General features: G+C 40.4%; 1 protein-coding gene across 4 annotated transcripts in view; it reads left to right on the top strand.

Moving 5' to 3' along the window:
* Positions 1–25,614, top strand: part of EPS8 (EGFR pathway substrate 8, signaling adaptor) — a 177,438-nt gene that overhangs the window by 66,482 nt on the left and 85,342 nt on the right. For all 4 annotated transcript variants that reach the window (XM_026678647.2, XM_026678645.2, XM_087968686.1 and 1 more), the window contains exon 2: positions 21,766–21,844. In XM_026678647.2, coding sequence (XP_026534432.1) covers positions 21,783–21,844 — 62 coding nt within the window. In that variant the 5' untranslated portion in view covers positions 21,766–21,782. The remainder of the gene's footprint in view (positions 1–21,765; positions 21,845–25,614) is intronic.

The following is a 25,614-nucleotide window of genomic DNA, read 5'->3' as shown; positions in this document are numbered from 1 at the left end:
GTCCCAAGCTTGGTTGAATCTTGCTGGATGATGTAATGAAGGGGCTTTGGGCAATTCCTATTATGGCTTAATGGCTTTGCCCTGAAGGATCATGAGTGAGGGTATGCTTATGAATAGACCTAGCCATCTCTTTATCTCTTAAGTGCTGATATCTGCTATGGGTTATTGAGGAGGTTGGGAGCTATTAAAAGTGAGTCTGCTTCCTGCCTTTAAAAAAGCATGTTTCTCCATTTCTCATCCAGGGAAATATAATATTCTGCGTTTTTAATATTTCCTATAATATTTCATCCTTCTAGGAGAGGGGTGGGTGCTAACTTCCTACAACCCCAAGAGCCTTCCATTGCTACCCTCTCCTTTCTACTTAGAGCAAAACCAGCAATTGTGCGGAATAGATGTTGGCATAACCACTCCTACCGTTTTTGTCTGTTACAATCACATGTTTTCCAACCATTGCCTACGCAGCCCCGTATTGTAATTCTGGCTGGTGGGTTTTTCTCTGACATTTCCCCCAACAAGCTTAACCATGCACAGGCCTTCTGCTATACTCTGGAAAAGTTGAAAGCAGGTGTTGAAAGTGCTGACAAGACTTCTGGAGATGAATGTTAGTAGCTTGATCAGTTTTGCCCTGCAGTCTAAGCTTAGTAAGCACAATAATTTTTCAGAGCTGGAGGAAAAGGAATAGCGTGCAAAACAAACCAGGAAAAAACCCACAGAAAGAGAATGAAGCAGAGGAAACAAATGTCAGGGCAGCTTCCATTACCTCCGGAAAATAATAAGCTAAGCTAGTCATACATTTGACTCTTTTTAGGAAATAATTTGGAATACAGATACAGGGCTGTGGTTGATCCTATCTTCTGGGAGAACACTGGCAATCAAGAACATCTGACAGAAGATGTTATTAGTATTCCTGACATTGGGTCACAGAAGTGCTTTTAAGTTAGTAAAACCTTTGGCTTTTATGGGGGGAAAAAGACTTGCTGGTATCTTCCAGTTGTGTTGGGACAATCCCATAATTCCCATCTGTGGGATGTATAAAGTTCTAGTATAGCAAAGCTTTTTCCATAAAATTGCTTGATCTTCAGTGAATTGTATGAAATCTGGCGTGAATCCAAATGGGTTTTCCACATTTATGAACGGATCTGTTGACACATGAACAAATAATTGAACTCCCTTTTATTTTTTTTCCCTGCCTTTCAATGATGGGCTTAGCGTTTTTTAAAAATTGACTAAATACATTCAATTCTGAATGGAACTTTTCTGTGACTTTTGATTTTTTTAATGACCTTTCCCCCCCCCCAAGGCACACTATATGTACATTACCACTTCTTTCTGGACTGGGATTAGATTAGATTAGACCTGTATTTTAAACCTGTACTTGTGAAGCATCGGAGATCAAATACTTGCATTGAAGTCTATGAGAAAAATCCTATAATGATGAGCAATTAGCATTTATTTGGGACATCTGTCCCAGATCTTTTCCCATCTCACCTTTCTTCTCTTACTTCCCAGCCTCGGGACTTTTTCATCATCAAAGCTCTGCCTTTCCCTTGCAGAGAAATCTCAAAAGCATTTCATTATAGCAATTTCATTATGGATATAAATACGCGAGATTTAAGTTGGCTTTTTTTCCTCTGCTATTTTGAGTGAAACGATCTGTGGGGGAAGCCTAATTATTTCCTGTCTTCCGATGAATGTTTAAAAACCAAGCCTTAGGAAATGGCAGTTGGAAACACTTTTGGGGAACAGAAGAAATCAAAGTTTAAAAAAAAACACAGAAAAAAAAGGCTTATGCAATCAGACAATGCGACATGTCGACAAGGCCTAGCTGCTTAACATCTCTAGTTGGATCAAGGGAAGTCTCTACGCAGACAGTAGCAGGGAAAATTGACTTTTTAAAAAGAAATCACAAAGCCTCTATTTAGATATGGAGAAAATATGAAAAATCTTCCTTCTGGGTCGAAGCTGTGGAACTGGATTTGAGGGACAAAGAAATAACTTCTAAGCTAAATATCAACGCCAGTCACAGCGGTATTCCTGTTTGGACAGCTACAGGAAATTGCTGTTTGCTCCCCATTTCTGGAGCAGCCTCTGTTCAGTGTTGGTTCCGAATTCGAGATAATCACGGTGACAAGGATAAACAGGCTTGCTCTTCGTAATCTCGCCAATGGATGTTACACCGTGAGAAACGGATGCCTTGAAAGACGCAACACTTGCCATGGCGATAGAAGGGTGTTTTCCATTCTCTGCTTATAGCTCTCATGGTTTATTTATTTTTTTGCAGCTCCCAAGTTCCCATTGGTGGCTTGAGGGACCTATTTCACCTATGGGTTGATTGCCTGATATTTTGAGCGAGAAAGACACTGCAGCCTACACTGGCTTGTAAAACAAGCAAGAGCCCCCTCCCCACCAGAACCAGGACAGTCTACTTCTTATTTCTTTGTATCCTGCCTTCATTATTTTACTAACTCAAAGCAACAGCCATATCCAGCATGTCTTCCTCCTCCTCTTTTCCTCATAACAACAAACCCGGGAGATAGGTTGGGCTGAGAGAGTGTGACTAGCCCAAAGTCGCCACGTTGGCTTCCATGGCTAAAGTGAGACTTGAACTCATGGTCTCTTGCTCTTTAGCCTGGTGCTGTCATGCCCCTGGTGGAGACTGACTCTGAGGGAGAGGAGGAACAGCCAACAGGGAGTGGAAGTGTGGCTCTGGAGGTTGTGGAGGAGGCTGGGGAAGGGCAGAGGCTGCCTGAGCAGTCAGAGGACGACCCAGGCCCATCCCCTGTGCATCCTAGGGCACGCAGGGAGGAAAGGATAAGGGAGAGACATGGTCTACTCAAGAGGAGAGGGCCTTGGGCTGCAGCTGTGACAACTGTATAAGAGGATGGACATGCATACTGGCAAGTGCTGGAAACAAAGCGTGGAAATATCTCTAGTTTATTGTTCCTCTCTGAGTTTGGTGTCCTTCCCAGTGTGTGTTCTGATATCTGTGGAGGTCTTCAAGCCCTTATCTTGCCTGGTTTGTGTTGTTTTTTATTCTTTATGATTTATAGGCATTTTTAGTTTAAAGGGCATTTCCTCCTTTTCGTAACTGCTTGTGGGGGAATTTTTTGTCTTCAGTCAAGGATATTTGGAGCTTGGAAGCAAAGTGAAGGAATAAAAGGGGCTTTACCTGTTTTTTGTGACTGTGTTTATTTTGTATCCCACCCTGGGTCATCACAGGTGCCTTAACCAGTGCACCATACTGGCTCTCTTCCACATATTTCATGCCCCCTGCTTATTCTGCAGGTCATCAACCTTGCCTCTGCATCTCTTTGTCCTCCAAAAACTTTATAAGTAGTCTCTGGCCACCCTTGCTAACCTGATTTAAAGGCATAGCTGGTTGTGTTATTCATTTACCTGCTTGATTGTCAGCCTCTTTTGGCCTATAGTGAACCTCTATCATTGACATCCCAATCAGATTCCCCCTACCCGATTTTTTTCAAAGCAAAATTATGACTTATAAATAATGCCGAACCTTCTAAGAACTGCCTTGATGATTTAGATCAGGGGTGTCAAATTCACGTCGTCACGTCGGCATCATATCGGGACTTTCCTCCCCTTTTGCTAAACCGTACGTGGGCGTGGCCAGCGTGTGACGCATCTGGCCCGCGAGCCGGAAGTTTGACAGCCCTGATTTTAGATCAAGGCCTATTGAGTTTGTCATGGAAGCACAAAGACAATGGCCTTTTGGTGTTTTAATTCCATAATCAGCTATCCTCTTTCTAAACATGTGGATTTACTCTAGCTGATGTGGCATCAAAACAGATGTTGAGAGGAGGTTCTTTAATTAATTTGTCTACAGTAACTTGACCAACTTAGGGCCTTCCAGATATGCTAAGGCTGGGATTCTTCCAATTCCCAGTTAAACTGAAGTGCCTTCCAGATACAGTATGCTGAGATCACAGTTCCAGTTCTCAGCTAAACTGAACCACAGGGCTATAAAATAACTCTTACACTTATCCTGTTTGTAGATTAACATACTTTCAGTGCTGTTTATGGGGGACCAGACACTGGATATTAGCTGTAATGCTAAAGCAGCGATTAAATGCTAAAATGAGCTTAAGGATGGCATGATGCTGTTTGGTATCATCCTGAGGATCTGGAAGAAGGTTTTTCCAAATTACTGAATATATTTACTTTCTGAAATGTTAAAAAAGGATATGTCAGGGGCTTTCCTAAAATTAGGAAAAAAGGAGCAATGCAAACATGGAACTTTTAGGGGCTACAGAAAAAAAGAAAAGATCTAATGGCCCTCTATGGCCTACAGATTATAGGTTGTCTATACTGTGCTAAAAAAAAGATGTGCTAATATGAATAGTAATTAGAGCATCAAAACACATGAATTTGTTCTTGTCCTTTCTTTGTTTCTCTGCTATTTTGAAAGATTTTTGTATGGAATGGGATAGGATAGGATAGGATAGAAGAATAGAATAGAATAGAATAGAATAGAATAGAATAGAATAGAATAGAATAGAATAGAATACTTTATTGGCCAAGTGTGATTGGACACACAAAGAATTTGTCTTTGGTGCATATGCTCTCAGTGTACATAAAAAGAAAAAAAAATACAATTCGTCAAGAATCATAGGTATAACAATAGTCGTCTTAAGGGTACAAATAAGCAGTCAAATCATACTAGGAACCATAATAGTAAGCAAGCAAATCAAATCAAATCATACTAGTAAACAGTCAATAAAAAATAAGGATACAAGCAACAAAGTTACATTCATGCAGTCATAAGTGGGAGGAGATGGGTGGAAGGAAGGATGAGAAGATGAATAGTAATAGTAGTGCAGACTTAGTAACAGTGTTGAGGGAATTATTAGTTTAGCAGAGTGATGGTGTTTGGGGGAAAAACTGTCCTTGTGTCTAGTTGTTCTGGTGCGCAGTGCTCTATAGCATCGTTTTGATGGTAGGAGTTGAAACAGTTTATATCCAAGATGTGAGAGGTCCATAACGTATGGGTTACTTTAGATCTGGATGGAAGGGAGGACATTGCCCTACATAAAGGTAATAGGTGAGATGCTGAGACTTTTTTCAGATCATCTCAACAGAACATCTTCAGATGTTCAGCTAAATGGGTGGAGGCCAAAACCATACTTACATTTCCCTAAACTCCAGAGCAACTTTACATGGAAGCCAGAGACCTAAAAAGGTTAGATTTCAGATTATATATAGATAGCTTTATTCATACAAATCCAGCTTTTCTTAAAAGCTCAAAGTGAATGTTTGGAGCTCAGGGAGAGAAAAGGATGGATCTGCTACCTTCAGTAGAATTCCTGAAATGGGCTAATTTGGGGGAACTTCTCACTTAAAATGGACAGAAGAACATAGTTTATATGTTTGAAGGAGTTCCAGATTTCCCCCCTGAATCTCAATCTGTTGATTAGAGTAAAAATTAAGTACTGTATGCAGAATTGTGTGCTTTGTTTTATTTTTAATTACAAATGTAGTTTCATGTGGAGAGTAACATAAAACCAGAGCTTTTACAAATAATTTCTCAATTTTTTGCAAGCCTTTTTAATACTTACTGAGATGACACACTTCCTACATCTACTATTCAACAGATGGTGGCATTAAGCCCATTTTTTTTTATTTGGCAGCCATCAAAAACTGAAATTCAGGAATGCAGTTGGTACTTCTTGGAACTGTTAAAAATACTAAAGAATCATGAATGGGCATCTTGGTGTAGTAATATTATTTATTTAAAAAGATCACTACCTTTCTAAACATATTATGGCTGTCATGAATGTAATCTCAAAAAACAAACAACACTCACATTGTTCCATTTTGGATTCGATATGTTTGACTGGAAGAGAACTATAAAAAGTACATTGATTTATACATGTTGGAGAAGGAGTGGCAGAGCCTAGAGGTAGAGTCAAGAGAGGAATCAGCCTAGAATACAGGTAGTCCTCAATTTACAACAGTTCATTTAGTGACCTTTCAAAGTTACAATGGCTCTGAAAAGAGGGACTTATGACCATTTTTCACACTTACGACCATTGCAGCATCCCTATGGTTACATGATCCAAATTCAGATGCCTGGCAATTGGTTCATATTTATGACGGTTGCAATGTCCCGGGGTCATGTGAACCTCTTTTGCGACCTTCTGACAAGCAAAGTCCATGGGGAATCCAGGTTCACTTAACAGCCATGTTACTAACTTGACAAATGCAATGATTCACTTAACAAACGTGGCAAGAAAAGTCATCAAATGGGGGCAAACTCACTTAACAATTGTCTCACTCAGCAACATAAATTTGGGGTTCAATTATGGTCGTAACTCGAGGACTACCTGTATCTACGTTCCCACAAGGGGTCTAAGTCCAACCGCTCTTGAATTCCATTAACCCTTATCTAGCACAGGGGTCCCCAACCACCGGTCCGCGGAAGGGTACCGGGCCGCGGAACAACTCCTACCGGGCCGCTGGCTTGCTGGGCGCCGCCATCTTTTTTTCATGAAAAAGTGCTTCCGGTGAGCTTTTCCGGGTAGAAAGCTCACCGGAAGCACGTTTTCATCAAAAAGATGGCGGCGCCAGCGCTCGGTGAGCTTTTCCGGGTAGAAAGCTCACCAGAAGCACGTTTTCATCAAAAAGATGGCGGCGCCAGCGCTTCGGTGAGCTTTTCCGGGTAGAAAGCCATTTCTACCGGAAAAGCTCACCGGCGCAGCCCGCCATCTTTTGATGAACGTGCTTCGGTGAGTCACCGGAAGCACTTTTTCATAAAAAAGATGGCGGCGCCCAGCTGATGCAGTACCGGCCCGCGGCGCCCAGCTGATGCCGGTACCGGGCCGCGGCGTCAAAAAGGTTGGGGATCCCTGATCTCGCACCAAAGTAATGCTAACCATTACTTTAGATTCCTGTTCATTGGTATGAGCAATAAGTCAGTTTAACTGGAACACAACTTGTGCCCCTGCTCTTTTGCAACCTGATTTTAAAGTCGAATCTCACGCAAATTACAAAGGCTATCCCATTTGCACTGAGGAAGCCTCAGGGACTTTGGGCAAATTGCCCGCAGAAAACTATCAATATTGTCACTTGTCTGAAATGGCATAGGACAGTGGTGGCTAACCTTTTTGGGCTTCTGTGCCAAAAATTGTGCACGCGCTTGCACGCTCGCACTCGCGTGCCATCACCCAGAAGGCAATGCATGTCCCCCCCACATCCCCTATGCATGTACGTGTAATCCCCACTCACCCACGCCGCCCCCTTACCTGCACTGCACCTCACAGCTGATTTTTGGCTGGTTTGAGGCCTTTTTTGGCCTCCCAGAGGCTCAAGGAAGGCTTTTGGAGGTTTCTGCAGGCCGAAAACTAGCCCCGTTTCGTCACTTCTGGTATTTTCAGAAAAACAGGAAGTGATGAAATGGGGCTAGTTTTCGGCCTGCAGAAGCCTTCCTCAAGCCTCTGGGAGGCTGAAAAAGGCCTCAAACTGGCCGAAAATCAGCTGTGAGGAAGGCTTTTGCAGGTTTCTGCAGGCCGAAAACTAGCCCCGTTTCGTCACTTCTCGTATTTTTGGAAAAACAGGAAGTGATGAAATGGGGCTAGTTTTTGGCCTGCAGAAGCCTTCCTCAAGCCTCTGGGAGGCCGAAAAAGGCCTCAAACCGGCCGAAAATCAGCTGTGAGGCGTGTGCATGCCCAGTGAGGTAAGTTTGCCTGCAGCTCACGTGCCGGCACAAATGGTTCTGTGTGCCACCAGTGGCACGCGTGCCATAGGTTCGCCATCACGGGCATAGGATCTCCTGCTTGAGCAGGAGGCTGGACTAGAAGACCTCCAAGGTATCTTCCAGCTCTATTCTGATTGATTCTAATCTCCCAAAGCCTGGAGAACCCAACTGACTAAGTATCTACAGCATTTTTCTCCAACCCAAGTAATGAGACTTTACAAGTTCTCACAGGGATCTTTGTAGCTTTGTATCCTCCTCTTGGTAGGAAGATACTCAGGATCCAGAGAGGGAGAAAACTAGACAAATGGTAAATGGGTGAGAGATTTTATAATTAGGTTCCCATCTGTATATTATGTGGTTCAGTGGAGAGACATTTATGCAGAAGTTGCACTTATATGTGGGTTTAGGGGGAAGACGGTTTTCTAGGAAGCTGTGTTTTGTTAGCATGAGTTGCAGCTGTGTCTTTGTCTTGCTCCCTCTATATGTGTGCATGTGTTGGGCACATGCATGCATTTACTTGGGCCATTAAGACACCTCTGAAGATCTGTTTTGGGATTTAATGTGCCCTTAACTCTACTACCCCTACACGTCACATTTACCTAACAGTAAGTCACTTTGAGTTTCAGGGACAATTACTCATCAACGCATAGGAAATTTTCACAGTAATGTTCTTTAATTAGTATAGTGTGCTAAATATGGCATCTTATTAATCCAGTTGCCTGTCTTGTGCTGTGAACAAAGCATTTCTCAGCTTGGAAAGAAGCTGAAAAACCCAGCCTGTTCTAGATCCTGCAGACTTACCTGGCCAGTTTAAATGATTTGTACTTCTGTCCAGTGAATTTAAACAACAAACAAGGAACTTCAAGGATAACTTCACCTCTGAAAAACGCAGGACATGAAATACTTGAAGGCATATTTATGAGCAGGAAAGTACTGCCTTTAACCACAAATTGCTGGCTTGCTTGGTGCTTCCTGAATTCAAGGACATGTTTTAGGAATAAAGGTATCATGACTTTGCTGTATTGGGCAAGCCAGAATCTTTAAAACTAAGGAAGCTTGGTATTCCATTGTGTTTTATTATTTCAAACCAGAAATGTAAAATAAATATCTCAAGCACAAGTTGTGCAAACTAAAGATTGTGCCAAGGGAGTGCAATGTTGACATTATAGTCCATATACATGAAGGAATTCTTTCTTTCTTTCTTTCTTTCTTTCTTTCTTTCTTTCTTTCTTTCTTTCTTTCTTTCTTTCTTTCTTTCCTTCCTTCCTTCCTTCCTTCCTTCCTTTCTTTCTTTCTTTCTTTCTTTCTTTCTTTCTTTCTTTCTTTCTTTCTTTCTTTGATATGATTGATTATGGGCCATCAAGAGACAGATTTTTCTCCAGGATGAATCTATGCCCAACCTAAACCTTTCAGGTGTTGTACAAGTAGATCCATCACCACTATAAATAAGTCCATTCTCCTTGCTGCTATTGGTCATGTTCATCTCTATCATACCACCTTTCCTAGCTCTCTCTAGAGATGTTTTTAATTCTAAGTCTTTGCATAATGTTTTCAAAGTAAGACTGCTTAAGCTTACTGCAGATGCCTGCCTCAAGCAAGAATTCTGGGTTAATTTCTTCAATGTTTGTTTTCTTGGCTATTGTTTAATTTACTAAGGTTTACATACTGCTACAATAATGTATGAAGCTTACGAAGCTTCTCCTCCAGAAATATCGAATTGCTAACTAGAGCATACAAAACTTTTGCCAGACCAATACTTGAATACAGCTCATCAGTCTGGAATCTGCACTGCATATCAGACATTAATACAATCGAGCGAGTCCAGAAGTATTTCACGAGAAGAGTACTACATTCCTCTGCTCGCAACAGAATACCCTATATCACCAGAATTGAGATTTTGGGCTTGGACAACCTTGAACTACACCACCTGCGGTTAGACTTAAGCGTAGCACATAAAATTATCTGCTACAATGACCTACCAGTCAATGACTACTTCAGCTTCAACCACAACAATACAAGAGCACACAACAGATACAAACTCAATGTAAACCGCTTCAAACTTGATTGCAGAAAGTATGACTTCAGCAACAGAGTGGTCAATGCCTGGAATGCACTACCTGACTCTGTTGTTACATCCTCTAACCCCCCACTCCTTTAGCCTCAATAGCCTCAATAGCCTCACTATTGACCTCACCCCATTCCTAAGAGGTCTGTAAGGGGCGTGCATGAGCGCACAACCATGCCTACCATCCCTGTCCTATTGTCCCCAATTATTCGTACCTATTTCCTGTATTCTTACTCATGTTTATACTTATATCTGTTATCTTGTAAGCGATTGACATATCAAATAAATAAAATAAAATAAATAATGTATGACTCTTCTGTGCCTCGATTGCCAACCTTTTCTAACCCCTATCCTGCAAACAGCATTGTAAGAAATCTCAACTGGGGCTCCCTCAGTCTATTGTAAATAATCTTCATACATGGGAAAGTTTAGATGTATAACAGAATAACAGAGTTGGAAAGTACCCTGGAGGTCTTCTAGTCCAGCCCCCTGCTCAAGCAAGAAACCCTATCCCATTTCAGACAAATGGTTCTCCAATCTCTTCTTAAAAACCGCCAGTGTTGGAGCATTCACAGCTTCTGGAGGCAGGTTGTTCCACTGGTTAATTGTTCTCATTGTCAGGAAATTTCTCCTTAGTTTTAGGTTGCATCTCTCCTGGATTACATCCTCTAACCTTAAAAGATGAGACTCTAGAAAAAGTACAGAGAAGAGCAATCAGGATGATTGGGGGACTGGAGGCTAAAACATACAACGAACGGTTGCAGGAACTGGGCTTGGCTAGTCTAGTGAAGAGAAGGACCAGGGGAGACATGATAGCGGTCTTCCAAGATTTGAGGGGCTGCCACAGGGAGGAAGAGGGGGTCAAGCTATTTTCTAAAGCGCCTGTAGGCCAGACAAGGAACAATGGATGGAAACTGAACAAGGATAGATTCAACCTCGAAATAAGGAGAAACTTTCTGACAGTGAGAACAATCAACCAATGGAACAGAAGCTGCCCCCGGAAGTTGTGGGAGTGCCATTATTTGAGACTTTCAAGAAGAGACTGGACTGCCATTTGTCAGAAATAGTGTAGGGTCTCCCTTTTGGGTGGGGGGTTGGTCTAGATGACGTACAAGGTCCCTTCCAACTCTGATTATGTGTTATCTGCCTTCAGGTGCTTTGGAGAATAAGTTGACTCTCTCTTCTTTGTGGCAGCCCCTTAGATATTGGAACACTGCTATCATGTCACTCCTGTCCTTTTCATTAAACTAGATGTGATGCCAAGGATAAATAATATTCAGAGGGTGATGGGCTTCTGGTTTCTTCTCATGTCCAGTGCAGCTATCTTGCTCATGATTTTAGGAAATACCACCATTTATTGAATGCTAAGCAATGTATTGTACCAAATAAGGAAAGGGAACAAAGAAGTCTCCGAAGGAGTGGAAAGTCCTCATCTGTTCCAGGTTCTTCAAAAGCTCGTTCTCAGTGCACTTGGTGTTTCTTCTCTATCATGCTGTTACAGCTGCAATGCAATATCTTTTGAGCATTCTTATACTGTAGTTAGATAGACTAGCAACCAGAAAGGAGCTTTATTTTCATTGGTTCATCAGTAGATAGGGCTTTTCAGTCAATCCTTAAGAATCCTCAAATCTTAGCTGACCATGGTATAGATTGGCCAGATTTTGTTCTTATTATCTGCTTTCCTTTTCAAAGAGACGGGACAAGTCATTTGACACCATGCTAAGCTGGAATGAACTACAATAGAACTACAATAGAAGGGGATAGATTAATGATTCCATTTCACCAAGATTATCACAGAAAGATGCAACATGGCTGTCATTAATTTATTAATTTATTTCAGCAATTAGTTTGTTGCCTACTCATACTTCCAAGGATCTGCCATTCTTTCCTTCTTCTAACATCAGCATTGCATTGAAGATGCTGTTTAATTCTTCACAGTATGAAGTAAGGTAGAATGTGATCTCATTCCATAGGATTACTGCAACAACAACGAAATGTCATCAGTAGTGAGCTCCTATGAGCATTTATCATTGTGATAATACAGGTAGTCCTCAATTTAGACTGTAATGGAGCCTGCCCATTATGGTTGCAAATCATGAGAGTCATTAGGCGAGGCACCATTGTGACCAAGACCCAGCAGGATACAATGGGGGAGGAAGACAGGAGGCTGCTTCAATATTCCTGCCGTTGGTCATATGAGCAGGGGGATTGCCAAGCATCCAAATTTTGTTCACATCACTGTAGGTGTCTGTGGAGATTCTCAGTCATCCAGGTCATGATTGTCCCAAGGATGCTTCCCCTCCCCACAAAAGGCATTTCGCTTCTCTTCCAAGAAGCTTCTTCAGTTCTGATCTGAAGAAGCTTCTGGGATGAGAAGCAAAACGCCTTCAAGGAAAAACAAAGACCAGTTGCCTTTTGAAAGGAAAAAAAAAAGCATATTTGGACATGTGACTGTAGGGGTAATTCAGGGGTGCCGGAAGCAAGGATCACAAGCCGCTTCATTCAGTGCCATAATAATTTCAAACGGTCGATGGATGAACAGTCGTAAGTCGAGGACTACCTGTAATCAGAAACATGCAGGTCTTCAACCAAATCATCCAGCTTGAATGGAAATATATATAGTTCTTTTTTTTTTAGAATAGAATAGAATAGAATAGAATAGAATAGAATAGAATAGAATAGAATAGAATAGAATAGAATAGAATTCTTTATTGGCCAAGTGTGGTTGGACACACAAGGAATTTGCCTTTGGTGCACATACTCTCAGTGTACATAAGAAAAAATAAAATACGTTCATCAAGAATCATAAGATACAACACTTAGTAATAGTCATAGGTTACTATGAGCAATCAAATCATACATAGATTACTAATACGCAATCAAAAGATACTAGGAAAACAAAACAATATAAATTGTAAAGATACAAGCAACACGGTTATAGTCATAAGTGGGAAGAGATAGATAATAGGAAGGATGAGAAGAATAATAGTAATACAATCTCACTAAGTAATTTGACAGTGTTGTGGGAGCTAGTTGTTTAGCAGAATGATGGCATTCGGGGAAAAACTATCCTTGTGTCTAGTTGTTCTGGTGTGCAGTGCTCTATAGCGTCGTTTTGAGGGTAGGAGTTGAAACAGGTTATATCCGGGATGTGAGGGGGTCTGTAGATATTTTCACAATTATAAAGAAAATTCAGAAACAAACTGGAGTTCCATTTCCTGACATCTTATAGATTAACTACTTTATAAAGAGTTCAGGAGATAGAATGGATGAGACCCAAAACCTGGTCTATCATCACTAAAAATGCTTTTTTTTTTAAATTCAAGAAAGAGTTACCCATCGGTTTTGACACAGTGAATCTGCTGACCAGCAACAGATTAATGAGATCTCCTCAGGAAGATTCTAATCTTACTTTGAGAAAGGGTACTTGTAGATAAGTTTCCCTTTTGAAATACTTCAAGGGAGGCTGGGCTCCCAACCTTGTCCTACAGATTTACAGTTTGAAATTATTTGTGGTCTCTCTGTTTAGCCCATCCCTGTAATTTCTTCTTGCCCTGGACAGAGAGATGACAAACTAAATGGCTGTAATTTTCTAACTTAATGTGCTATTATGGGAACTCCAAGGCCTGCTGGACTTCTATTCCAGAATGTTTACAGCCTTATTTAGCAAATGATTTTTAATTACTTGAGGAAAGAGTACATTTTGATTTGAACGAGAGCCAACAGCCTTGGCGTCGTGCCCAGGAACTCAGCCATAAAATGTTCTTTGACTGTTACCAGTCATGCACATAACAAAAGAGATTTTAGGTCAATCTTCATTTTTTCAGTTCAACTTGATAACTGTAGCTAGATTATTATATGCACAAAGATGGAAAGATTCAGCATTACCCACAATGGAGGAATGGTTAGTGAAGAAGACAGGACTTAGCTGAGGCACTAAATTAATTTTTTTGTTCAGAGAAAAGACAATATCTATGTTTATTGCTGACTGGAGATTACTTATATACTGTTTTGTATGTATGAAACAAAACATGATTTTATGATTTATGGTTGTGATGATTAGACAGACTGGATTATAGAAAGAAGAGAGTTGTAACCATTAAAGGTTAAATGATAACTATTATAATTATAATGCTGTAAAGGACATTGGAAGCCACTTCTTTATATCTTCTTTCTTTTCTGCTTTTCAACTCTTTATTTCCCTCCCCTTTCTTGCACTTTTAACTTTCTCTTCCTTTTTCTTGCTTAAATTAATTGATACCAGTTTTTATCTTCCTTTAAAAAAAGCATTGTTAATTTTAAAAAAAAACATTCTGCAGTTCAGCTGCTCTGCCCTAATACCAGATGCATGTTGGAATGAATAGCTAAAATCCATCAAAAAGGATTTTTCCAGAATTTCTGCACTCTTTACCTGTAACCTGGTTTAAATAGGAAGCTGCTGCCTACTTTTAAAATATAGGCAATTGAGGGATAGAGAGCCAGTTTGGCATAGTAGTTAAGTCATCAGGCTAGAAACTGGGAGGCTGTGATTTTAGTTCTACCTGAGGCACAAAGCCAGCTAGGTGACCTTGGGCCAGTCACTCCCTCTCAGCCCTAGAAAGAAGGCAATAACATACCACTTCTGAAATCTTGCCAAGAAAACTGAAGGACCTGATTAAGTAAGGAATCCAGGAATCAAAAACTGACTTGATCAATTCCGCTATCCCAAAAAATAATAGAGGGCTAAATTGGAAACCCCATAGGTCAGTGATGAACCTTTTCAGCACCGAGTGCCCAAACTGGAACATGTGCAGAGTGTTGAAAACCTGAAGACCAGCTGGGCAGTGTGCATGCGTGCACCGGCCAGCTAGTTTTCAAGTTTCTGGCATGCACATGCGTGCTGGCCAACTAGTCTTTGCGTGCACCGGAGTGCTAGGTACCTGAAGACCAGCTGGCCAGCACGTGCATGCCAGCTGGTCTTTGGGTTTCCGGCACTCCAGTACGTGCAAAGACCAGAAACCAGAAGAGCAGCTGGTGACAGTGCGCTTGCCCATAGAGAGGGCTCTGTGTGCCACCTCTGGCACACGTGCCAGAGGTTTGCCATCACAGCCATAGGTCGTCTTACAACAGCAGACTATTTACCATGAAGGGGATGGACCGTTGGAACTTCAAGTTGGGGTCGTAAATAGCCCCAAGGTTGGTCCGTTGTAACTTTTAATGGTTGCTAAGCAACCACTTGCAAGTCAAGGATTACCCATATGGCTTTTTAATAAAATAGCTCATATACAGCCCCAAAAGAAGTCCAAGTGTAACAGGTCATAGAAAAAAAATTCTTTTGCGATGAAGGAAAACTTTTGGGGAAATTAGGAGATTAATTTTGATAGATCAGTCTTTACTAAATTATGGCATGGAGCAGTGTATTTCGACCTTGGCAGTTTGAAGATGCATGGACTTCAACTCCCAGAATTCCCCAACCAGCTATGGGAGTTGATGTCCACACATCTTCAAACTACCGAATTCCCCAGGGAAAGAGCATGTGAAGGACACATTGGGGTGCACTGTGACACACAATGATACAACATAGACATGACCCCCAATGAAGCATCAATGATGTTATGAAAACTCAAGTATGTAATGAGTTAGTTGTCTTGGAAATTTCTATAAGTCATAAAAAGGCACCCCAGTTGGATTGCATGGGCAGTTGTGTTGTTTGAGACAACATTGAAATTTCAGTCTGCACTGTGAATTATGTTGCTTGTGGTTTTATTGAATAGTTAATAAATGCTGCCTTATTTGCTTGTTTGAATGGGACATGTCACTCAATGTTCTGCCAGGCACTATACAAATTCCTAAAAGGATCCTATAATGGCATTCCTGTTCGCTTTATTTTGTGATGAAATGTGTACATAGTAACAGGGTTGAGAGTAGGCAAGTTAATCCTTGAGAAACTTAGGAAATACTATGTACAGTAAGTATAGCCTTATTTGGATATGTACCCTTTATAGTTACCTAGGCCAAAAACCCAAACAAGAACAAAAATAATCACCCCGTGTTTGAGATTCATTAATGCATTCTATTAACAGTATTTTTAGATTACTTTTATCCCGCCTTTATTATTTTTAAAAATTACTCAAGTGGCAAACACATCTAATATTCCTCCATCCTTCTATTTTCCCCAGAACAACCCTGTGAGGTGGGCTGAGCTGAGAGACAGAATGATTGATCCAAAGTCAACCAACTGGCTTTCATGCCTAAGGCGGGATTAGAACTGAGACTCTCCTAGTGATTGGCCCAAAGTCACCCAGCCAGCTTTCGTGCCTAAGATGGGACTAGAACTCACAGTTTATTGGTGATTGATTCAAAATCAAGTCTCCTTATAACCCCTATAATAAATTGGTGTAATATATATCAAGATAAACATTTGTAATTCTCCTTCGTACTGTCTCCAGTACAGTTCAGAGGTATGTAAGCTTTTCCAGATAAGGACTTCATTTTGTTTTGAAGAGCTTTCGGGAATGTCCACAAAGTATGATCAAAAGAGACAAGATGGTGGCCATAATGATATGATCAAGGTTGGGCCATTTTTATGGCATTGTACATAAAAAAGAGGCAGAGTTTTAATCATGCTTTTTAAACTGCCCTCTCAACCTCTGCAGACATGCTTGCATGGGGCTATGATTTTTTTTAAAAAAGCTCCATTTGATTTAATTGAAACTGAAAATCAAATCACATTCAGTTCATCAAATGCCATTTAGCAATATTATTTCAATTTTATTTATGGACATGTTGACTGATTTATATTCCCCATTGCTTCTAAAATTTGGACTATCACTACCTCCTTCTTGAATTTTTACATTAGACTATTTAACATCATTCAGTGGCAACTTTCAGAAGAATTCATGTAAGAATTCTGGACTGTCAGAATCCTGACCCTTGAATTCTTGTTTGGATGACCAATTATATTAGCACAATTTCCTTCCCGCTCTGAAAAAATAACAGCCTTCAAGAGTTCAAAATTACTAACTTCTGACAGACTGGAAAGATCAGACCCACAAAGGAAGAGCCAATTAAACTGATTTATTGTCACTCATTCCTATGCACAGGAATATTCTCAATTAACGTTGCACCTGCTAAGAGCTAGATAAGAGTCAATGGAATTCAAGGGGTGTTGGACTTACTTTGTGTGTGGCTATGTAGGGATTCTAGACTGATCCCTCTTTTAACTCTGCCCACAGGTTCTGCCACTCCTTTCCCTATGTCATCTTCCCTATTCCATGGCTCCAAATTGTCTTTATGAAGCCTTGCCATTTTTTCAGCCCAGTTTCATTGTAATAAAAGAATTTGTTACCTAAATCTCTGCACTCTGTTGCCCCATAGTTATTTGAGCCAATTTCATGCAGTAAAGATTTGCTGATATTCTGTGGAAATACCACCTCCAACTTGGGCATTATCTAGAATAGATCAATGGTTTTGAAAATTAGAAACTTTAAGATGTGTGGATTTCAACTCCCAGAATGCCCCAACCACCCAATCTGGAAAATTCTGGGATTTGAGTCCTTACTTCTACAAGACACCCTAGTTGAAAAAGGTATTACAGATTGTCTTTGACTCACAACTGTAATGAAAACTGACCATTACAGTCATAAGTCATAACATATTATCATAAAGCAGGTCATAATGTGACCAACCCAATTTTATGATTATTAATTTTTGTACTAGGTAATAAGTACCTTGGGAGGGGCTTTTAACTTTTAACAGTAACTACATGGTAGGTTGTAAGTAGAGGACTACTTTTGTAGCTAAAACGACAGAGAGTTACCGTACTTTCTCTTTCCCAAAATACAATTTGTATTAACGAGGAAGGTATTATTTTTTTGTATTGGTGGCAACCTTTTATCAAAGACCATAGAATAGAATAGAATAGAATAGAATAGAATAGAATAGAATAGAATAGAATAGAATAATTATTTCTTGGCCAAATGTGACACACAAGGAATTTGTCTTGGTGCAAATGCTCTCAGTGTACATAAAAAGAAAAGACACATTTGTCAAGAGTCAAGAATCATAAAACACTTAATAACAGTATCCTGTTGGTTTGCCTAACAGAGTCTCCAGGTAGTCCTCAACTTAAAACAGTTCATTTAGTGACCATTCAAACTTACAACAGCACTGAAAAAAAATGACGGCCATTTTTCACATTTACAACCATTGCAACAGCCCCATGATCACGTGATCAAAATTCAGACTCTTTGACAACTGGCTCATATTTATGACAGTTGCAGTATCCTGGGGTCATGTGTCGTCTTTTGTGACCTTTTGACAAGCCAAGTCAATGGGGAAGCCAGATTCATTTAACAACAGTGTCACTAACTTAACAGTGTTTACTTAATAACTGTGACAAGAAAGGCCGTAAAATGGGGCAAAACTCACTTAACAAATGTCTCATTTAGCAACAGAAATTTTGGGCTCGATTGTGGTTGTAAGTCAAGGACTATCTGAATAGGTTCGTTGGTAGCATTTTTGCAAACATACATAAGGTTGACAAATTTTGATTGGCATCATTTTTAGCAACAGTAATAACAGTTTACATATCCAATATTGTTGAAAAGTACACCTTTGGACATAGCTGGGAACATAATGCAGCAAAAAAAACCACCTAAATTTTACTGTGTATTGTCAAATAAAAATGAACAAAAGGAGCACTTAGCTTAGCAATTTCTGTGCCTCCTTATTATTTTTTGAAAAACATGGATTATGGTGGATTTAAGAGACATGTTAGTCAGGACTGAGAGTTAATGCATCAGCAAAGCTTTGTCCATAGATGTGTTTTGATTTCTATCATTTTGCTCTTCTGCAAGCATTCATGAAAGCTAATTGTTTATTTTAAAAAATGGTGTTTAAAATATTAAATTAGAAGGAACATAGATGATATTAAACCATTTGGCCATTAGAATACTAGCAGATCTGCAGCCCCAGGCTTGTTCATCTAGCAGAAAAGATAATGGCCTCCTTCATGTAATAGATTGAGCCATCGAGTTTGTTTTTAAACAGTGCTGTGTGACTTCCCCCTGTTTTGGTTTATATACGGTACAGTTATTCACATTTGAAGTGCCATGACATTGAAAAGTCACTGGGTAGTCAGAAAAATGTAAAGGCTGTTTTGCCAGATTCCTCAGGGGTCTCTGCTAAGCCCAGTAGACAAAATTACGCTAATAGGACTGATAGATCAGCATTTGTAAATTTTTAACAGTTCCTATGGCTGACACGCAGCTAACAACTCTTTAAAGACGTCATTATTCCTGAGAGGATCCTGTTATACCTCCCCTGCTTCCCCTGATTTACCCACAGAAACTAATAATCTATGTGACAGTTGTTTCTGCTCATTGCTTTTTTTAAAACAGTGGCAATTTTTCATCTTCGTTAGCACATAAGGAGGGCCTTATTATTTATTTATTAAATTTATATGCTGCCCAACTCCCAGTGACTCTGGGCAGTTTATTATTTACATCGGAACATAAATAAGTGTAGCACTGTGAATAAAGTTGATGGCTGAGCTCTTGTATATAAAGAACAGCAATAAAGCCAGGAGTTAAGCCATCAGCCAGAAACAGAACTAAAACCAACCAATTAGTCCATCTGTTTAAATTCCAGTTAATATGGGAGAGACTTAGCTGTTGAGCAGATGGACAGATTTTTCTGGAATAAATATTTCTTGAGCACTGTCTTCTCAAGCTCAGGACCACCCTACTATTAAGCAAAGCAATGTTTCTCAACCTCAGCAATTTTAAAATGTGTGGAATGGTGCCTGAAGGGATTCTGGGAATGGAAATCCAGTCATCTTAAACGTTGCCAATGTTGAGAAACCCTGAGGCAGAGTGAGACAGTGTCCCCAAGCAATAAAAGCTGAGGTGCTCTAATGTTGACCTTGTGGTATGCTATAGGCTCCTAAATTAGCTGTTTGGTCATAATAATACAGTGTGGTTTGCTGTCCTCATTCCTCCATATCAAACAGTTTTTGGAGTTGAAGCAAAATATCTTAGGGCAGCCCTCCCCGGATGTTCAGAACATGAAAGAAAAGGAAATAAGCAAAGAAAGACAGAAATTCAGTTTGTCCCTGTTAACCTTCCTATGACAATGGTTGCTTTTTATTCTTCCAGAATTACAAAGTATGATGAGTAGACACAAAAACACTCCTGCCTGACTGTTGGTACAGGAAAATAACCTGTTGATTAGAATTGACTGTCTACAACTGTGATGGTGAGCCTATGGCACGCGTGCCTTAGGTGGCATGCAGAGCCATTTGTGCCGGCACGCGAGCCTCAGGCAAACTTACCTCATTACACATGCGCATGGCTCACAGTTGATTTTCGGCTGGTTTGAGGCCTTTTTCGGCCTCGTAGAGGCTTGAAAAAAGCCTTTGCAGGCCGAATAGGCCCATTTCCGGAAGTGACGAAACGGGCCTATTGTTTGACCTGCAAAGCTTGCTTCTGGGAGGGTGAAAAAGGCCTCAAACTGGCCGAAAATCAGCTATGAGGCACAGTGCAGGTAAGTGTTAAGTTTGGAGAATAATGGAGACCAGACATCTGACCAGTGACTTCAACTCTTTAATAACAGTAGATAGAACAGAACAGAGCAAGGCTATGGGCAGCAGTAACCCTTTTATAGGGTTGGCTGCTACCCTATTAACCAATAATACGTGCAACAAGTTCAACTAATACCCAATAAGAAGTGTCCTAATATTGGCCAATCAGGGACTTGTTATGGACCAATCCTTGTTCGTTGTTTAAGGACCAATCAGGTGTGCAGGCTTTCAAAACCCGCTTTGCATTTGGGCTTAGTTACTTTTTATTGATTCACAACAGTAAGCAATAGGCAACAGGGGGATTGCGCGCGCATGCGCAAGGGGCATGGGGAGGCCCGCACATTGCCTTCTGGGTGCTGGTATGTGAGCATGTGTGCGTTAGCGCGCACACATTTTTGGCATAAGAGCCCAAAAAGTATAGCCACCACTGGTCTACAATTTTAGCAGTTAATTAAGAGAATTAATTTCAATCCAGCAACTGGATGAAATCGAAGATCTTCCAGAGAGTTGCTTCTTACATATAGGTAGTCCTCAACTTACCACAATTAGTTATGAATACATGGATACATATAATAAAAATAAAAATAAAAGAAACAATAGGACAGGGACGGTAGGCATGTTGGTGCACTTATGCACCAATTTAGTGATCATTTAGTTTTCATTCAAAGTTACAGTGGCACACTGAAAAAGTGACTTATGACCGGTTTTCACACTTAGGACCATTACAGTATCCCTATGGTCACATGATCAAAATTTGGGCCCTTGAGAACTGACTCATATTTATGACTGTTGCACTGTCCCAACACCTTTTGCGACCTTCTGACAAACTCAGTGGGGAAGCCAGATTCACTTAACAAGCGTATGGCTAACTTAACAACTGCAGAGATTCACTTAACAACTGTGGCAAGAAAGGCCATAAAATGGGGCAAAAGTCACTTAACAATTGTCTCGCTTAGCAACAGAAATTTTGGGCTCAAGTGTAGTTGTAAGTCGAGGACTACCTGTACCTGGGAAGCACTTTTGTAAACTTAGCTATGTTGTCTGGTTGTAAAACTGTGATTGTAGTAGGAATGATAAACATTAGGTAGATCATGTTGGTTTTGGAGGTAAAATAAAGGAGAATTCAGGAAGATTTGATGCTCAACATTGTTTCCCATTTTGACAGACACACTTGGCGGGAGGAACTGTTATTCCTTGAGAAAGCAAATGAATGCTATCTGTGTGTGTGTGTGTGTGTGTGCGCGCACACACATGCATGCCTCTGTGTGTGTGTATACTGTGAAAAATAACAAACCACTATTTTGAAAAGGTCTCTGTTTTCCCACAGTCATAATTGGTTAATTCTGTAGGCTTTCATAATCGTTCTATTCTACAGCATGTCTTAAGCGATTCTCTCTTTTTACTATCCTTTCCCTATTTTTATTCCCACAGATAAAGTGGTGATCAGAATGAATGGGCACATTTCAAACACCCATCCCAATGTATACGGAAATTATCCTTCTCAAGTCAAGTAAGTATAGGATACTTTTGTCCTGTATTTAGCCAAAATAAGATGGTGGGGCAGGAAAAATACTGAGTACTTTCTTTGTCCTTATTTTTTTTAAAAAAAATACATCCCACAAACAGTTGATTTTTGAAGTGAAGCAAGTAAATTCTCTCTTCAGTGAAGGCTGAACCCTTGTGACAATCACATCCTTGTAGTTTTCTTAGCAATGGTGCAGAATGGATTGCTGTTGACCAATCCCAACTTGGGATTGGCCCATCCCGCTCGTGCCGGAAGAGGAGGCATGCTTATTTTGGCGAGCAGAGTCCAGGAGAAGGGCCTTCTCTGCTGTTGCAGTGCCCTATGGAACATCTTGCTCCCCCCCCATGTCAAAAGCTGACCCCAACCTTCCTGACCTTTCATAAGAGCCTAAAAAACTGGCTCTGCCAGTTGGATTAGGGCAGCGGCCCCCAACTTTTGGGATCCGGGGACTTATTCTGTGGAGGGAGGTTTTTCCACAGACTGGATGGGGCGTGGTTTCACATGCTATCTAATCCCACGGATGGGGCTTCCCTTGTTTAACAAGAGATCCCATCTCCCCCCCCCCCACCCTGCCCCCATCCTCCCCATTTGTAATTGAATCATAGACTTTGCTGGTATTAATTTACTGTCTGTCTGTCTGTCTATCTCTATCTACCTACCTACCTACCTGTTCTGACCCAGCCAAGTTCCCCGAGAGCAAACACAGATAAACTCAGTAACTCAAAACTTTCAGGGCTTTAATCTACAAATTCTCTTTGTAGATAACAGACGGCTTGCAGCCAATTAGTCCAATTAGAAAAACCTTGGCAGAAGTCTTCAAATAAATCAGTCTGTAATCACAACACTGAGTCCTTTGAAAGTTTTGCCTTTTGCAAAGGCAAAAACCGTTGGAAACCAGGCTTATATTCCCCAGAGGGAGGGGCCATTACACTGCATCCTTATTCCTGAGTCATCTGTGCAGCTTCAGCTGTTCTCTTCTACGAATCATCCTACACTCACAAGCACTCACAAGCACAGGCTCTTCTGGAACCTCCTCATCACTGCTGCCAGCCCCCACCATCCCTGAAGGCAGCAGTCCACTCCCTGATGGTCCCGGCCGCTCCTCTGAGTCCTCGCTCTCTTCCACCATCCGCACCTGCTGCTGGCTAACCACAACACTATCCATCTACCTACCTACCTACATCTATATATCTAAATATCTATATCCATATCTATCTATATATCTCTATATGTGTGCATACACACACACACACACACACACACACACACACACACAGAGTAAATTAATACTTATGTCTCTGTCTCTGTCTCTCCCCGCCCCCCTCTCATACAATCTTTTATGATTGTAAGCTGCCCAGAATTACCCTGTAGTAAGTTGGGCTGGGAATTTTCTTGAGCTCACTCTCTTATGTTTAACCAGTTCTCACCCAATTGAGTATTTTTGTGACTAGCTAAGGTTGGCATACTGTTGCTCCCGAGCCAGTCTTGGACCAATTTGCAAAAAGAAAAAGTGAATATAAATGTTGTGGTACATGAATCCACCTCTTGTGACTTTTTTTTTTTTAGTACTATCTCCAATGAACTTAATTTACAACTCCTGATCATAGTAGTACAGAACATAAGGTCTGGAAATGACTTTGGAGATCATCTAAATCTGTGTTTGCTAATCTTGGAAACTTTAAGGTGTGTGGACTTCAACTCCCAGAGTTCCCCAGCTCAGTGCTGGAATCCACTGTTGTAGTATTCCTGATAGATGGCCTTGATTAAACTCTATCATGCCACGGTCATCCCCATCTTCAAAAAGGGAGACCCCAGCCTAGTTGAAAATTACATACCAATCTCCTTATGCTGCGTCACCTGTAAAGTCATGGAATCAATTATTAACCAATCCATTATCCTCCACTTAGAGACAAACAACCTACTCTCCAATAAACAATTTGGTTTCAGGAAAAACTATCCTGTAATCTGCAACTCTTACACTGCAAAAACATATGGACTACACAATTCGATCAGGGCAAAGCAATAGACGCAATCTACATAGACTTCTGTAAAGCCTTTGATTCAGTGTTGCACGACAAACTACTCCTAAAACTAAAATCTTACGGTATCTCTGGACACCTGTATAACTGGATAGAAGCATTCCTGTCAAACAGACAACAAATGGTCAAAATTTGGGGTGTCCTATCAAATTCTGTACCTGTCAACAGTGGTGTCCCCCAAGGCAGTGTTCTAGGACCAACTCTCTTCATACTCTACATAAATGACCTCTGTGATATTAAGAGCAACTGCGTTCTTTTCGCTGATGATGTAAAGCTGTTCAATACCACAGACAATACTGCTACCCTTCAAAAAGATCTTGACTATGTATCAGAATGGTCAAACAAATGGCAACTTCAAATCTCAACAAATAAATGCTCTGTCTTACCTATTGGGGAAAAAAATCAGAAAATAAAATACAAGCTGAATAGTCAAAATCTTGTTGATGATCCAAACTCTGTCAAGGATCTTGGAGTACTCATCTCAAATGACCTAAGTGCTAAAGCCCACTGTAACTACATAGCCAAAAAGGCATTAGGATTTGTTAATCTAATCCTACGTAGCTTTTTCTCTGGTAATATCACACTACTAACTAGAGCATACAAAACATTTGCTAGACCAATACTCGAATACAGCTCATCAGTCTGGAACCCACATTACGTATCTGATATTAGCACAGTTGAGAAAGTCCAGAAATATTTCACAAGAAGAGTTCTCCACTCCTCTACTTGTTGCAGAATACCTTATGCCACCAGACTTGAAATTCTAGACCTAGACAACCTAGAACTACGCCGCCTTCAGTCTGATCTAAGTATGGTATATAAAATCATACATTGCAATGTCCTACCTGTCAATGAATGCTTCAGCTTCAACCATAACAACACAAGAGCACACAATAGATACAAACTCAAGGTAAACTGCACCAAACTTGATTGCAGGAAATACGACTTCAGCAACAGAGTGGTCAATGTCTGGAATACTCTACCTGACTCTGTGGTTTCTTCCCCAAACCCCAAAAACTTTAACCTTAGACTGTCTACTATTGACCTCACCCCTTTCCTAAGAGGTCTAACGTGCCTACCGTCCCTGTCCTATTGTTTCTTTTATTTTTCTTATATGTACCCATTTCATGTATTCATAACTATGTATATACTTATACCTATTATCTTGTGAGCGATTGACAAATCAAAATAAATAAATAAAAATAAAAAAATCTCCCAAGAAAATCTGTCCACCATTGAACGGCTCTCATCATTAGAATTCACTTCCTGATTTCCAGCTGGAATCTTTCTTTAAATAAAATCCATTTCTCCCTCATCTTTTGCAACTCTGAACAATAATGCTTTGTATAGGATAGCATTTCAGATATTTCACGGCAAGATCATATTGCCTTACAGTATTCCCCCCCTTTCCAGGTTAAACATATCTAATTCTCCAACTGTTTTTCATACATTTTTTTTTTATAAAAAAAGGTTCTCTATTGCTGGACCCTTTTCTATGCTTTCCCAAATTAATTTCTCATTTTTGTACCTAATATTTTATTCATTTAAACTGTTTTGCTTTTTCATTCCATTGAGGATCTCAAAGGTATCTTATAACATCAGATAAAAGCAGTTCAGTGTCATTAAAGATCATGGTCACAAGCGAGCAGCAAAAAATACTTAAATCCCAGATATTTAATCAAATATTTTCTCCCTTGTTCCACAAACTCTGTATGC

This window comes from Notechis scutatus, chromosome 6 (assembly GCF_049901735.1).
Source record: "Notechis scutatus isolate UNSWTSFEM ecotype Mainland chromosome 6, rNotScu1.2, whole genome shotgun sequence".
Classification (NCBI taxonomy): Eukaryota; Metazoa; Chordata; class Lepidosauria; order Squamata; family Elapidae; genus Notechis; species Notechis scutatus.
This window is presented reverse-complemented; position numbering and strand designations above follow the sequence as displayed.